Genomic DNA, 15796 nt, shown 5'->3' with positions numbered 1-15796 from the left:
AAGATGAAAATGCTCAACCTTGGTTAGATGAAATGGTTTGGGTGGGACAGAAGAAATAAACACGGCTATAAGAAGATTAAATGAGGGTGTTGTGCTTTGAGGCAGTGTGTTTTGTTATGGGTGAGGAATTCCTGAATACCTCTTCTTTTAATTTAACCAAAAGCCTCTAAGGTCACATTTCCAACACATTGTTCTGTTTTACAGCAGTAGAATTAAACTTTTTACATGATCATTGTCAGATCTAAAGCCAAATGTTTTGGGTTTTTTTCCCCACACAGTCCATTTCAGAAGCAAGACTGACGCACATTAGTATCTCTGTGTGTGTAAACACAAAAGAGGGTTGAGCCTGCAACACATCTACGGGTGTTTCTACAGCACCAGATACAGCGATTCTATGAAAAAACTCAAATTTTTCACCTTGTTTTCGAAAAATGGTTGCATTTAGACAATTGAAACTACCTCAAATCAGACTGAAAACACAAATCAGACTGGAAACGGTGTTGCGTGCATGCCAGGCCTGTAGTGGGCAGTATAACTTTGCAATGACACACCCAGTGTTTGCGTTACGTCTTCGTCACACCTGCGGAAAAGGAGAGACGCTTGAATAGAGGTGGCTTGGTTTTATAGATGAGCCTTTCCCAAACTGATTATCTCAGGAGGTTGCCAGATCATTAAAAAACAAATAAAATAAAAATAGCGTAAATATGTTACTTAATCTGTGGAATTAATGCTTTAAATTTGCATCTTATTTTGTGGCTGTGGCTCATAAAGTTTGGTATCCATCCAAACATGTCATCTATCCATCTTCTCTGATGATGTAAATGCACAACAAAGCTGGTTTTTCCTATAAGAGACCAAAATACCCTGAAAGATTCAGCAGCATGAAGACAACATAGAGGCCGGCCATTGTCTTATGATGCAGTTTGCAGGGCGTCATTATGCAAATGCAGGATAACATGACTTTATTCACGGCACAGACAGGATTGACTTCAATTTTACTCTGGAGTTTTTTCTCAATTTTGTGCACCTAAAACTCTGCTACCATGCAAACTAGAAGCCAAAACTCCACTAAACTTTTGCATTTTAATGTCTCGGCGTTGTGTAAACTGGCAAGCCAATATGGCGAGACACACAGCCTTTACCAACAGAGTGTTTTCACTCTGCTTATTCCAAGGCAACCCCCCGCTGTGTGTGAGCGCACACTGTTGCAGCACTGAGCCGACTTGATTCAGTTTGTTTGAATTACTAAAAGGGGAACAGAGGGAGCACCATTAAGGAGTGGCCGCTGTGTGTGAAAGCTACAGATACTACAGTTATCCCAGTGCCAGCTTGCAGCCAGTAAGAGTTTATCTCCAAAGCCTTGAATATCCCGGGACAGCAAATAAATATAATCTCATTTTGTTAGAGGACTTAAAATCTTAAAAGTCTGGGTAAAGCAAATCTGCATGAAAACAATAGCTTAACATATTTAAAGAACAGAAATACACTGAATTGTGGAGTTTTGTAGAGAATCGGGACTTCTAGAGGTGTATTATCAGGTACCATAAAGTAAAGGTCCTGCCATGTTTCTGGATGTACCTGTGCATTTAGAACAGGCGTCTCATCTACCTGCAGTGGAGCTGAACTAATGAAATTCAGCTGGTTTAGTGACTGGTTGGTACCTGGATTATACACCTCTGGTTACTTCGCAGCAGCATTTCACTATAAGGCACCACATCACATCCCAGCAACTGGATATCAACATGCTGGCCACTTTGAATGTCCACTGCGGCTGATTGAGTAAAGAAACACAAGAGGACTGTATTGTAGGGGACAAGGAAAAGAGAGAGAAAGTGCCAGAGCAAGAGATTGGACAGGAATCAACATCAGGCTGACTTTTACTGCCTGGAGGGAGCTAAGAGGATGCAAGATGGATGCTGAATTAACTCTAATTAGAGAGCAAATCTGCCACAGTTGAACTGAACACACACTTTTCATTTACACGTCTAATTGAGCTCAAAGATTAATTACATTTTAGTTGTTTTTAGTCTCATATCTGATCACAGCCAACAAGTCAAATCAAAAGTTATGCAAATTTTCTAATATCAGCATCAAATCTTTGTCCAGTTAATCCAATAAAATATATAATGACCAACTTGGAACTGAAATCCTCAATTTCACATGTGTGTGCATGTGTGATTTTGCATATAAGCAGCTTTGTTTGACTAAAATAAACTCTGTTTTGCTGGTTTGACATCTACTGATCAGCAGCTTCAGCTGAAATGTCCATCTAATTTAGCAATTTATACATGGAAAGTTTGACTGGAACTTATTGGCTTCCACATGATCCAAATAATGTTGCATTTCTAGGGCTGATTCGATTTAATTCCAATTTTTTTGGGTGCCGATTCGATTTAAATTACGATACAATTCTTTGATATTGCTGATTTTTGTAGATGAAAAAAAAAAAGTGTATAAAACTTGTTTTTGCTCGTCATTTTTCTTGATTTAAATTAGGAAAAGCCAACACAGTAGCCAGGCTATCATTCTGCTGCTATAATGCCTAAGATGACAAGTTAAAACATAAACAATAAAAATGACAAAAAAAAAATGTTTTAGTGGATTAATTTTATTTATTTGAAAAGAAAAAAAGAAAAAAAATTTAAAAAGAAAATTGATTTTGAAATTGTGAAGCAAAAAAATACCAAATTTTGATTTTTTAATTTGATTTCCCCACCCCTATTTCCTACCCCATTAATAAAAACTTTTTCTATTTTCACTTTTGCACAAAATGCTTAACTTTGCCTTTTTTCCAGACTAATACAAAAATTGCATGAAGTCAAAGGGGAGTTTTCCCCATCAGCAACCTGCCTCTTGTTGGGATCGTGATGTTCTCCAGTCGTGTTGTCAGCTCACTCTGAATTATTCAAAAGAGAAGAGGATACAGTTCAACTTCTACGTCACTGTCGTTACAGCAAAGAGAACGGCTTCATGTTAATGCACGGCGGGGCAAAGTATTTATTCAGCATGAGGAACTACTTAAAAACACTTACACATAAAATGGAGACTGGCCAACAAACCCTCATCCCTTCATCAATGACAAAACCATCGGGCCTTAACTAATCACCTACTTCAGGTTAGCGGTGGTTTTAGAGTTGCGAGATTCAACCAGATGTTCAACAAATCACCCAAATCTTTGTTTAATACACCTCTGTGAATGCTAAGCTGCAAATATGAGGCAAATTCTACTTTTCTTCCATAGAATACAATAATTTACAATCTTCTTGTCCCTGAACTCCCATCTTATCTGATCCAACTGCAAAACCCTGCAGATTTAAGCACAGGGGGAGTTCAGAGGTTATCTTCCACTGCCCCAATATGCTTGCTACAAGTTTTCTTTTCTTTCACTTTTATCTCCAGGATTTATGGTTAATTCTGGGCTTCCACCAGTCAGCTGGAGCTGGGCTCTGCAGTGTACCTCTCCATCCTGCAGGGCCTGGAGCCTGATCAGGCAGCTGAGGGGAGCAGCTTCATACATCATTTTATTCTTATTTTATTTATTTTATTGAATTTCCCTTTCGGGATTAATAAAGTATTTTTCATTTCATTTCATTCCCAATTTACCCTCATACTATTTATTAAAAAGCAGTGTGTTCTTTTCCTCTTTTGTTGCATTTTAAGCCATGTTTATTCACCTACACTTTGACTTAGCGTGGTGGTTTGCACATTCCAGCTTCAAGGCGTGTTTAACTCGCTAAAAGTGCATTAGAAAACAGCTTTTTGGATGCCTTTCTGTAGAGAGAGCATTAAACTGATGCGACTCTCCAGCTGGTAGCTACATTGCCTTCCACTAGAGCCTGAACGCCTCACTGCCAAGGCCGGATTATCCAATGGGCATTATGGGCACAGGCCCAGGGGCCCACACCCACTTGGGGCACACGTAGGGCAAACAACTAGGGTGGCCAGATGTCACAGTTTGTGTGGGATAGTCCCACATTTCTATTACTTTTTACATGTCCCACAAAACGGGGCGCTGTCCCGCATTGTTACGACCAGTCTTCACTTTTGTGAAGGAAAAAAAAACAAAACAAAACAAAACTTGTCTTTCATTAATTGTGTGGCAAAGGTTTTGACAGCTGCTGATTTGATTGACACTCATGTCAATCAAACTAGGAGGTGGGACTTAATGTACATCTAGGATGCACCGGTGCACCCACTAACGAAAATAATAAATACGCCGATTTATCAAGGAGGACAGGGAGACGACCGCAACGAAGAAGAAAAGAAAGTGCTGTTACAACAAAGACTGGGAAAGCATATATTCCTTGGTTAAAACTGTTAAAGTAATTTTTCCGTGTCACACGGCGGAGAATATGACGTGAAATGGCACAAAAATTCGAGTGACAACTCACGCGCTACTCAGAGGGAGGCTTTAGTTTAGTTACTTTAGTTTAGTTTGGATAGTAATAATATTACCTAAGAGCAGAATAAAAAAAAGTTTTTATTTTTTTTAAACTTTGTCATGGCAGAGTGGAATCTCACATTATCCCACATATTCAGTCTTTGTCCCACATTTGGTAAGAGAAGATCTGGTCACCCTCCAAACAGCAGCAGTTTGGACATGAAACAAAAAGTACATAAAAGCCACATAGTTACACCACAGTGTATTGTGTATTGCTATTGGTACCACTGGCTGAGAGATGTTAGAAACGTCGTTTTACAGAGTATCATTCACAATTTTCACAATGTTGCGGTGGGGAAGGGGGCCCATGGAACACTAAAGGCCCAGGGGTCTGTGCACTTTTAATCCGGCCCTGCTCCCTGCAGATACTTTGGCTGCTAGCTAACCTGCTAGTAGGCTAATCTCTGCGGGCAAGTTCCACAAGCATGAACTAGACTCATTAAACTGCGCTGCAAAGTCCAGAAAGGTGTGTTCTGTGCATTAATGTGCGAGAAGTTCCGACTTCAGCCTTCCAGCTTGCAGCTGCATGCTCTGTTGTGTGCCACAGGGAGAATCCCTCAGGAAGTTTTCTGGCTTTCCAAACACAAGAACCACAATGGCGGTGCGCCTTTCTTTGCAAGCGGCAACACACTGGGGAATGTGCACATCAAGCGTGCGTATGCGCCTCTCGCGCAAACATGCGCAACGAAAGAGCAGAAACAAGCGCCTCTTTTGCACTACTCTGCATCCATGTGAAGTTTGCGCCATATTGACGCGCACACACGCAACAGCGTTGTTTCCTGGAAAACAAAAGCTGCAGAGAGCAAAGTAGCCGCCACTCACCTTCGCGATTGCCTTTTTATACCTCATGACAGCCTGCTGGATGAGTGTGTGGACTTTAATATTTCCATCCCCGCATGGCACGACCACCCGGGTCCTGCCGAAACACACCGTGACTTTCATGGTTTAGTATCCGAGGTCTTCCCCTGGTTCGGAGCACAACCAAGTCGAGGAGGAGCGGGACGAGGAATCCGTGTGGAAAGCCAAAAGGAGCATGAGTTTGGGTTTGTTTGGCCGCGAGCTCGTCCCGGTATTCCTTCACAGAAACGAGGACTACAGGTCTGTTTGCTTCTCCCTGATGGGCGACATTGTTTTCTGGGTTTTCAGACCACCTGTTTATCTTTTCTATCTCTCTCTCTCTCTCTCTCTCTCTCTCTCTTCTTCCTTCCCTCTGAATCCCAATCCCTCTCTCTCTCTCTCTCTCGCTCTCTCTCTCTCTGTGCTGAGCTCATGCTCAGTCACGTGCTGCGTTCAGGTGCAGCCTGGAATATCCGTTCAAAATAACCAACCACAAATTGATTTGGGAAAAAAGGCAGTGTAATGTTTAGACCAGTGTTTTTCATCCTTTTTTTTTTTTTTTTTTTTTTTTTTAGCCAAGGCACAACTTTTTTCACTGAAAACTTCCCAAGCACACCAGAAACCAATTTTTTGTTGTTGTTTTGTTTTCTTTTGTTTTTTTTCTAAAAAGCCCATATAATCAATATAAAGTCATCTTGTCAAAGCATCTTGAATAGAAATAAGATAAACACAAGAATAAAGGAATTTTATTTTATTTCACCTGGGCCTCTTTGGATGAACGCAGAGCTGTTTTTTAGACCAATCAGGTGAAATTGGATAATTTCTCAAGGCACACCTGATGATCTCTCACGCCACGGCACAGTGGTTGAAAAACACTGGTTTAGACATTAAGAAAATGTTGCCTCTTTTACTTAAATAAAGAGCATCCAAAAAATTAAATATTTTTAGGTTCATAATGTAGAAAATGTTCTTACACATTTAAAAACAAAAGTACTAAATGCAACTTTTATTTTCTTATATATTCTATAATTACAATATAAATTATGCAGACATATAATAACGGTGTTGTAGTGTTTTTAGTTGAGATGGAGCTAATTATACAATAATTAAACTTATATTTTTACCATTAACTGACTGACTATTCTGTGTAAAACTGAGAAATGCTCAAAGCAAATTATCAAAACAATTAACCTGTGATTTAATAAATAATTAAGTTTGTTGTCTTTAACTTTATACATTTTTTCTGTAATTTTAAAGCAACCAAAGATGTAAGATTAATGTTGTGAAGTAAGTTTGAAAAAGCATTCAGTACATTTTGCATTGAGAACTGATTGAAATTTACGTCGAGTCCTTGAATGCATCAGAGAAGCAGTGTTAAACACTCGATCGCCACCCTGTGGTCACTATTGGTAATGTTTGCTGTACAAGACCAATGCTTTTAGACACTAGTCGATGGAAAATTCATACAAGTCAGTGTTTTGTTTTCTTTTGTTTTGTTTTTGTTTGTTTTGTTTTTTTAACAATATTGAACAAAACACTTTCTGGGAGTGTCTAAATTACACTACACTATAGAAAGTTTAATAAATTCTCCACTGTGTAGATTGCATGAGCTCCTTTCAAGTTAAGACTTGAGTTTGGATTTAAAAGTGGAATTAGGATTAGGCAGAGATTAGGTTTGTTAAAAGGAAATTACTCGATAAGTAATTAAAGTTTTCTCAAGTACAGTAATACAACTAAATGTGTATATTCAATTATTTGTTCCTGATTTTTAACAGGAAAAACAAATCTGTTTGCAACCTATACTTGTCCTGCCTGAAAACCAAAGCACACTGCAGATAAAGAGCCATCCAAATCCATGTGGAGCTTTCAGAAACAGATGTCTAAGTAGCACATGCATGGATCGCGAGGACTGTTTCCTACTCCCTCCCTTCAATAAATGGTGTAGGTAACAGAAGGCCAGAGAGAAGCAGCAACACGACGTTTGGTAAAAACAAGGGGAAAAAAAGAAACTCACTGAACTCCAAGTTTATGAAAAGTGTGTGCATTAGTGTGTGTCTGTGTCTTGAAAAAGAATCTCTCCTGCATCGAATGCCAGCATTTAACCAGGAGGATATTTTAACTCTTGAACCAGCTGGAGCGCTCACCGACCACCAACCACAGCCTTAGCAGCTGTCACAACAGATTAAATAACCTCACATTCTGGGGAAATTTGATTTTTATTTTTTTTTTAACTAAATGTAATGCAGTAAATGTGTGAACGCGCAGGAAATAAACATAGTTTTATCAAAGGGGAACATTCAAGGTGTGATACACATTTAAAACATTTACCTGATTGTTAAAGTTTCATGGACAAAGCAGAAGTTAAAAGTATAGGAAAGTGGCAAGTAGCTGTCATAGTGGAATCTAAAGTTATTTAACATGTTAGGAATAAATCAGTACCTCCTTCTACATCTTATCAAACCAGTTTACTCTTTAGAGGATATTTTACATACATTTTGCATAATATTTTTGATGTTTTAGATGAGAAATGCAAATGGTCAAGTGATTGCTTGAGGGTTTATTTTGTCATTTCTATGGTAGCATAATGGCTTTTTGCCAAATAATGTTATTTTCTGACCATGAAAATATATGTCTGTGCTGCATTCTGATTGCAGAGCAATAATATTTATGGAAGTTTTTGGAGCAACCACTGCCCTGCTCAATCCGGAGGCTGAGAAATGTCAAACCTCACTTGGCAAGTTTGGGTTTCACTCTGGAACAAAACAGCAAATTTCATTTTATGCTTCGCTTTGCTGGTTTGTACGCAGCTTCAGAGACTGGATGGCAACACTAATACTTTTTAGAACATGTGGGAGAAAGGTGCAGAGCAAGAGGTTTGGACTGACTTTCACTTGCTGGACAGCATTTGGAGAAGATATAGGATGCAAGATGGATGCCAAATTATCCATTGTTGATGGGGTCACCACTTAGAAGTTGTATTTTCAGGCAATAAAGGGTTCATTCCACTGTAAATAATTCTTCAGAGCTACTTTCTTAAACATGATATCAACAAAATTAGGAGCAAAGCAATGCCAAAAAGGTGATCCATGAACTCTATTCGTCTAAGCTTGACTACTGGAACCAGTGCCAGTCTTGCTGCATGTCTATACTTTCAGTTCAACCAAAACCCTGAGGCCAGAGTACTGATGGGTACTGTCAGGAGAGATCACATTGTTCATGTGTTAGCTTCTCCTTACTGACTTCAAGTAAAATTTAGATTTAGAATTGAAACTTTGCTGTGCAATGCCTCAAGGATCCTGTCATAGTAATCTTAATATTCCTCATGACCCTAAAAGAAGCGTTCACTCTCTGGGTGCTTACCTGGTCATGGGTCCCGGAGTTTCCAGAACTAAATGCAGGACTTTTTCAGGGTCTGATCCACCCCTCTATGTTTTTAAGTCTAGGATTGAAACTTCTCTCTTTAAATGAACTGATCTTTTTCTTTTCAGTGTCTGGTTTTTCCAATGTTCAACTCTTCTTTTTGGCTTTCTTTAATAGTTTAGTACTATTTACAATCTGCTCTTCTACTGTCACAGTTCTAATCTAGCGTTTCTTAATCTTGCTCCTCGAGGAGCAATGCTCTGCATGTTTTAGTTCCTACCAACTCCAGTGCACCTCATGCAGATTGACTCAACTGCTTGCTGAGTTCTATGAAACCCTGACAATGAGCCTCTGATTTGAGTCTGGTGTGTTAAAGTAGGGTTACCTATAAGACGTGCAGGGCATGGGCCCAAAGGACCAGGATTAAGAAACACTCTTGTAATCCATGAACATTTATTTTACCTTCATGATGGTAAAATAAATGGGGTGCCCAAAGTCAGTCCTCGAAGGCTGCTGTCCAGCAGGTTTTCCCTGTATCCCTGTTCCAACACACACATGGGTTCCATTAAATGGATCCAACAGCCAACGAAGTTCTGCACAATGAGTAATTAGTTTGAGTCAGGTGTGTTGGAGCAGGAAATCTGCAGGATTGGTGCCCTCGAGGACTGAAGCTGGGCATGCCTGTTCTAAGTTGTGCATTCATCTTTGGGTTGCATTTGTGCATGAAATGGTCACAATAATAATAACTAAGTTACACAAGACTGCTGACCTGTCCAGAGCATAACCTGCTTCTCACCTCTGTCTCATGTCTGCTGGGGAAGACTCCAGCACACCTACAACTCTGCATTGGAATAAGCGGAGTGGAAATGGATGGATGAATGGATGAATGGTAAGAATGGATAGATGGATGGATGGATGGTAAAAATGGATGGATGGATGGTAAGAATGGATGGATGGTAAAATGGATGGATGGATGGATGGTAAGAATGGATGGATGGATGGATGGATGGTAAGAATGGATGGATGGATGGATGGATGGATGGATGGTAAGAATGGATGGATGGATGGATGGATGGATGGTAAGAATGGATGGATGGATGCTAAGAATGGATGGATGGTAAGAATGGATAGATGGATGGATGGATGGTGAGAATGGATAGATGGATGGATGGATGGATGGTGAGAATGGATGGATGGATGGATGGATGGTGAGAATGGATAGATGGATGGATGGATGGATGGTAAGAATGGATGGATGGATGCTAAGAATGGATGGATGGATGGATGAAAGCTGTAAATGTGTTTCCAGGTGTATTCGTTTTCCTCCTCCCTATCAGATTTGCAGATATTTTTACAGGGTTACATGGTGTCGTGATTTTCTGCATTCATTATCTCTGACAATAAAAGATGCTAAATGTAAATAACAAGTCAAATAAAAAAACAAATATCATCATGCGGTGTAGGCGATCTTGAACTTTTTCATATCATTCACGTTATTCTACATTATTCTGAGTGTGAAATCATCCTTTGTGCATCTAATAAAGACAGAAAACACAGTTCAGAGGTTCTTTCTCATTGCAGGACTTCTAACATCTGAATCTGCATTTTTCAGCTGCTGAATTTCTTAAAATGAAACAAGAGTCAGATATCGTGTGTGTGTGTGTGTCTTTCAGAGCATCATGTTTGGATCAGTTGTGACCTCTTGTGGTGGACAGTTACTGAAGTCATTACACATCTTTATGGCCTTTTTCTTATTTTTTAATTTCTTTATTAGACAGGACTTCCTGTCAAAACTTAGATAATAAACACTTTCTTGGTTTTAAATCGCTCTTAAGACCCAACTATTTTCATTGGCATTTTACTCAGAATGAGTTAGCTTTAATAGTTTTTACTGGTTTTATATTTTATGGATTGATTCTTTTCTATTTTTATTGTTTTCTGTTTTAATATGTTAATTATTTATGTTCAGCAATGTTCAGCAGTAGCTGTTGGAAAGGGTGTTATAAATAAAGTTGGCTTGCCTTGGTCATAAACATAAACAGTAAAGTTACAGCAAAATTGCATCATACCAATAAATTTCCTAAAATTTTTTCATTAAAGTCTGTTTTATTAAATTATTTTAATCATGAGATATATATATATACTGTATCAGATTACATCTTAAATATTTAGTTGAGACAAAACATTAACATTGTGAGTCATTCTGGAGCTGACATGCACACACAGAAACCCAGAGGGACACCAGTCTTATCTCCTGTTCCTGTTTTATCTGCAGCCCTCTGGTTGATGAAAATGACTGCAGACCAATCTGATGTTGCTCCTGGAAGTTTTCCCATGACAAATTCAGCAACCACACGTTTCTTAATATAAGCAATCACCAGTTTTGTGTTCTTTGTGTGGGTAACAACTGCAGGGAGAAAAGTTATAGAGGCTTAACCTCTCGATAAATCCCAAGTTTGACTTTCCTAAAAGAGCTGTGAAATTTCCTGAATTATGCCAGTTAAGCTGCGAAGGCCACATCCTCTTTGATGGTATTAACAGCGTGTAATTGTGCTCAGCGTTCATCCCAGGCTAATTTTGTGCTAAAGAGCTGTCTGGTGCAGACCCCATGTGGCTCCCTGCTGTCAGGCCTTTGTGCCACCCGAGGGTCCCCCTTCTGCTGCTGGTGTGCAGCCATCTGGAGAAGTCCACCATCTGACTGCAGGACAGGCTAAGGAGATGGATGAGGAGAAGGAAGGAGAGGTGCAGCAGCAGGGCAAGAGGACACGAGCAAAAGAAGATGATGTAATACAGCTCAATCTTCGAGAGAAGCAGAAGGTGGGTGGCTGAGAAATGTTTTACATGTGGAAAAGCAATAAATGAAAAAAATATATTCAGATTTTTTTCATTTTATACTTGAAAGATTTGCTACAGAAACACAAGTAGGTATAAACAGAGTATTCTGAGGACTGTGTTTGGGATGAGGAGGGGTTTGACCCAGCAGGACAGTGGTCTTTGATGACAGCAGGGGCAGCGTTCGAACGGTACGGCATCTCTTGGCACGGAGGCGGACAGATGGTGACCGAGGTCAGCCGGAGTCAGCTTTAAACGAAGGAATTCAGCACATTCTGCAGTGTATCGGGAACATCTCATACCAGGATGAAATGATACGTGGTAGGTGTGGCAGAAGAAAGCAGCTTTTCATCCTACTGAGGGAATTTCTTTATTTCTGACTAAACCACAGTCCCTGAACTTGAGACATTCACCACCGAGCACATTTATATGCTGATGTTTTGGTTAAAGAAACAGACTAGAAGCTGGGTGGGGGTGTGTGTGATAAGGTGTGGAGGATCAGGTGCATGTTATGGAATTGTAATGCTTTTCACTTAGATGTATTCAATTCAATTCAATTCAACTTTATTTATATAGCGTCAAATCATGGCAATGCCATCTCAAGACACTTTACAGACAGAGGGGGAAAACATAATGAAGGCCAATTCATAATAGCCTATATAAGGAAACCAACAGATTGAGTTGAGTCCAACCGATTGTGTAGACCATCAAAGGTGTTGAATCAAGTTGAATCGGTTAATTGCGTCTTGTTGAAACATTGCATTTCCATTAAAATGTACATTTTTAAATGCAGTTCAGCTGTATCTCCCATCCTGAGCAAGCCCACTGGCGACAGTGGGAAGGAAAAAACTCCCTTTTAACAGGAAGGAAACCTCCGGCAGAACCCGGCTCAGGACAGGCAGCCATCTGCCTCTGCTGTGTGGGGGGAAGAGGACAGAAAGACAACAGACAACAGGAACTGCTACTCCCGGCCAGGGAGACCTGCTGAGACAGGAGACATACATGTTAATGATGCAACACTGTTATGGGGGGGGTAAAAGAAAGAGATAAAGAGAAAAAGAAAGAAGCTCAGTGTATCAGGAAATGTCCCTCAGCAGTCTAAACCTATAGCAGCATAACTAAGGGATGCTAACCATCCCTAGCTATAGGACTTATCAAAAAGATAAGTCTTCAGCCTAGTCTTAAAGGTGGGGAGGGTGTCTGCTTCCCTAACACTAACTGGGAGCTTATTCCATAAGAGAGGGGCCTGATAACCAAAGGCTCTGCCTCCTGCTCGGCTCTTTGAGACTCTAGGAACCACAAGTAAGCCTGCAGTCTGCGAACGAAGTACTCTGCTTGGTATATAAGGAACAATGAGGTCTTTGATATATAGTGGTGCCTGGTTGTGGAGGGCTTTATATGTAAGGAGAAGGATTTTAAATTCTATTCTAGATTCAACAGGCAGCCAATGAAGAGAGGCTAAAACTGGAGAAATATGATCTCTCATGCTGGTTCTGGTCAGGACTCTGGCTGCAGAATTCTGGATCAGCTGAAGGCTTTTCAGGGCATATTTAGGACAGCCCAGTAATAGAGAGTTACAGTAATCTAGTCTCGAAGTAACAAAAGCATGAACCAGTTTTTCTGCATCACTCTGAGACAGAATGTCCCTAATTTTGGCTATATTACGTAAATGAAAGAAGGCTGTTTTAGTAACCTGCTTAATATGTGGGCCAAAGGACAGGTCAGGGTCAAATATTACTCCAAGGTTTCTCACTGTAGCACTGGAAGCTAAAGTAATGCCATCCAGGTTCATTACAAAACCATTATGATGGTTTCTAAAGTAAAGCACTTTGAGCTGCTTTTGTATGAAAAGTACTGTATAAATTTTTATCACTTTATGTTTTATTTGATTAACCTGCGTTTGGTTAAAGAGACAGTATGTATGGAATGATGTATTTTGGGGAATGTGGTGGTGGGGTGTTGCTCTCTGTCGTTGTGTGTGTGTATGAGGGTGTGGAAAGATCTTGCATCTTTATTGTTTTTAAATGTCATGTTATCTGCTGTTTGTTTTAATCCTTATGACTTGATTTTATCTTGTGAAGGACTTTGTGTTGCCTGTGGCATGAAAATTGCTCAAGAAATAAAGTTTGATTTGATAAATAAAGTTTGATTTGACTCGATTAAACTGTGTCAAATACATGATATTTGTTTTGTATACAATATGGACCACAGATGACAAGCAGATGTTTCAAAACTGCCCCAAAAAAAGATTTCCAGTCTGCTGTTAACAGTTTTCTAATCTGTGCTGCTGCATTACCTGTTCAAGCAACTTGTTAACATCTGATTGCCGTTGCTTGTAGACCTGGAGAAGAGTGTGTTTTTCTCCTGGAGCGAGGTGTCGCTGACGTTCAGACCTGGTGGAAACAGGCATCCTGTGGTCGGATGAAGAACTCAGGATGCATCGAGGACACTTTCAGACCCAGGAGCTGAAGCCTTACTGATTCTGTTCATACCTAGTGCAATCTTCAGGGGTTTGAACAGCTTTTAAATTCACTTCACTGCAAAAACTGAAATCTAAGTAAGATTAAATCTTAAATTGAGTACATATATGCTTATTTTTTTTAAAGATAAGATAATTCTTAGTTTTTATGCCAGAGAATTCCTCTTGTTTTAAGAGTATTTTTACTTGTTTTGGGAAGTCTTGACAAGCCAAATTGTATTGTTCTGTTGGCAGATAATTTATCTTATTTTAAGCAACATTTAACTAATTTTTGTACATTTTTTTAAGGCTGAGTTTTTCAGTGTTTAAGACAAAAAAAAACTGCCTCAAACGAAATGTAACGTAGTGACTGTGAAAAAGTCTCGACTGATCGCTAATGTCTTCAGATTTACTTCCAAGAAGTCAGACTTTCTTGTCATTCTTTGAAAGTGACCTTAAACTGGTTTTAATGGCTTTCTGAAGCTCAGCTTTGAAGATCCCTCATTTTAGCTCCAGTCCCTCCACCAGACTATTTTCCCTGACCTATCCAAGCTAACTTTATTTATAGAGCACTTTTAAAACAGCGTAGTTAACCAAAGTGCTGTAAACATTCTTAGACTCAACAACCAACATGATTGGACGAGCTACCTTGAACCAGAATTTCCCCTCGGGGATGAAAAAAGTATCTTTGAATTGATAGTAAAGACTAAAATAATACGCTATAAGAGCACCCATTTCACTAGAGACATTAACACATAATAAAACAAAGTCAAATAAAACATAATAAGTCAAATAAGCCATGAATCATTAAAGCATCAAAAAGGCTCCTTACTCAAGGGATGAACCAGTGTTGTGTCGACATGTAATAAACAACTTAAAAGACAAAAAGGCACTTTGTTAGCAGCAGCCTGATGCAAAGATGGGTAACTCAGCCTCTCCTTTTAAAAGTTTAGTATTAATAAAATGTTTTGTGGAGCTCCTTTGCGTCTGAAATAAAGCAACGGTATCTCACTACCAGATGGGACAAGGCTGCGTGCTGTTTTCTTGAAAAATTCTAGAAAATGTACTTGTTTGCGAACAAAAGAAGACATGGCCTAAAAAAAACCTGCCTGCAACAGATAAACAAGCAAAGACCTGAACAAGGACCTGAAAGAAGTGTGAGGTCCTGCTGATCTCTCCTGGTCTTCATGGACCAGTGGATGTTTACTCGGCACTTAAATGAAGAGGAAACAGGGAGGAAAGGCCAAAAAAAGCGACAGGTCTGATGAAGTCATGAATCGTCCCCAGAACTCCGACCTGAACATTATTAAAGCAGCGTCATCTGGAACGAGAACGAGACAAGAAGCAGAAAACATCCAAAGATCTTTTGAAAGTTCTATAAGAAACTAGAAAAACATTTCCTGATTGGTTGAACTTCCAGGAAAGCTTCAGTGAGAGGCTTCACTGTAGGCCAGAAATGCACTTTCATTAGAAATGTAGAAACTCTGCTTTGGCCTCAAACACTGTTTTCTTATTTACATTTGTTGATATTTTATAAATCATTTCAGTTATTTCCTATTTTTCTTTAAGACTTTTACACAGGTTCTGTTCATGTACACTGCAAGGTGAACCACAAAGGCACCATGTAACCCCTTCATGCTTCAATTTATTTACAATCTTTAAAAAACAAAATAAACACAAAGAAAATCAGAAAAAAACTGAAAAGGGTTGTTACAAAGTCAAATACTATTTACTATAACATGAAATAATAAATTAATCAAGTTTAATAATAAAGACAGATAAAAAAAATACATAAGTAAGAGTGAATAAAAACAAATAAACACAAAATAGAATAACTAGATAAAAAGAATTCAAATAAAGCCCAGAAG

At 39.2% G+C, this 15796-nt stretch overlaps 1 protein-coding gene across 6 annotated transcripts in view; it reads right to left on the bottom strand.

The window, feature by feature from the left end:
- Positions 1-5643, bottom strand: part of pard3ab (par-3 family cell polarity regulator alpha, b) — a 305596-nt gene extending 299953 nt beyond the window's left edge. For all 6 annotated transcript variants that reach the window (XR_013771364.1, XM_079243165.1, XM_079243169.1 and 3 more), the window contains exon 1: positions 5264-5643. Coding sequence is in view for 5 of the 6 variants with exons in the window: in XM_079243165.1 (XP_079099291.1) it covers positions 5264-5383 (120 nt within the window). In the remaining variant the exon portion in view is untranslated. The remainder of the gene's footprint in view (positions 1-5263) is intronic.
- Positions 5644-15796: the final 10153 nt, after the last annotated feature.

Source organism: Telmatherina bonti, assembly GCF_933228915.1.
Source record: "Telmatherina bonti genome assembly, chromosome: 7".
In the NCBI taxonomy this organism is placed as follows: domain Eukaryota; kingdom Metazoa; phylum Chordata; class Actinopteri; order Atheriniformes; family Telmatherinidae; genus Telmatherina; species Telmatherina bonti.
Note: the sequence above shows the minus strand (reverse complement) of the source record. Positions and strands in the feature narration are given on the sequence as shown.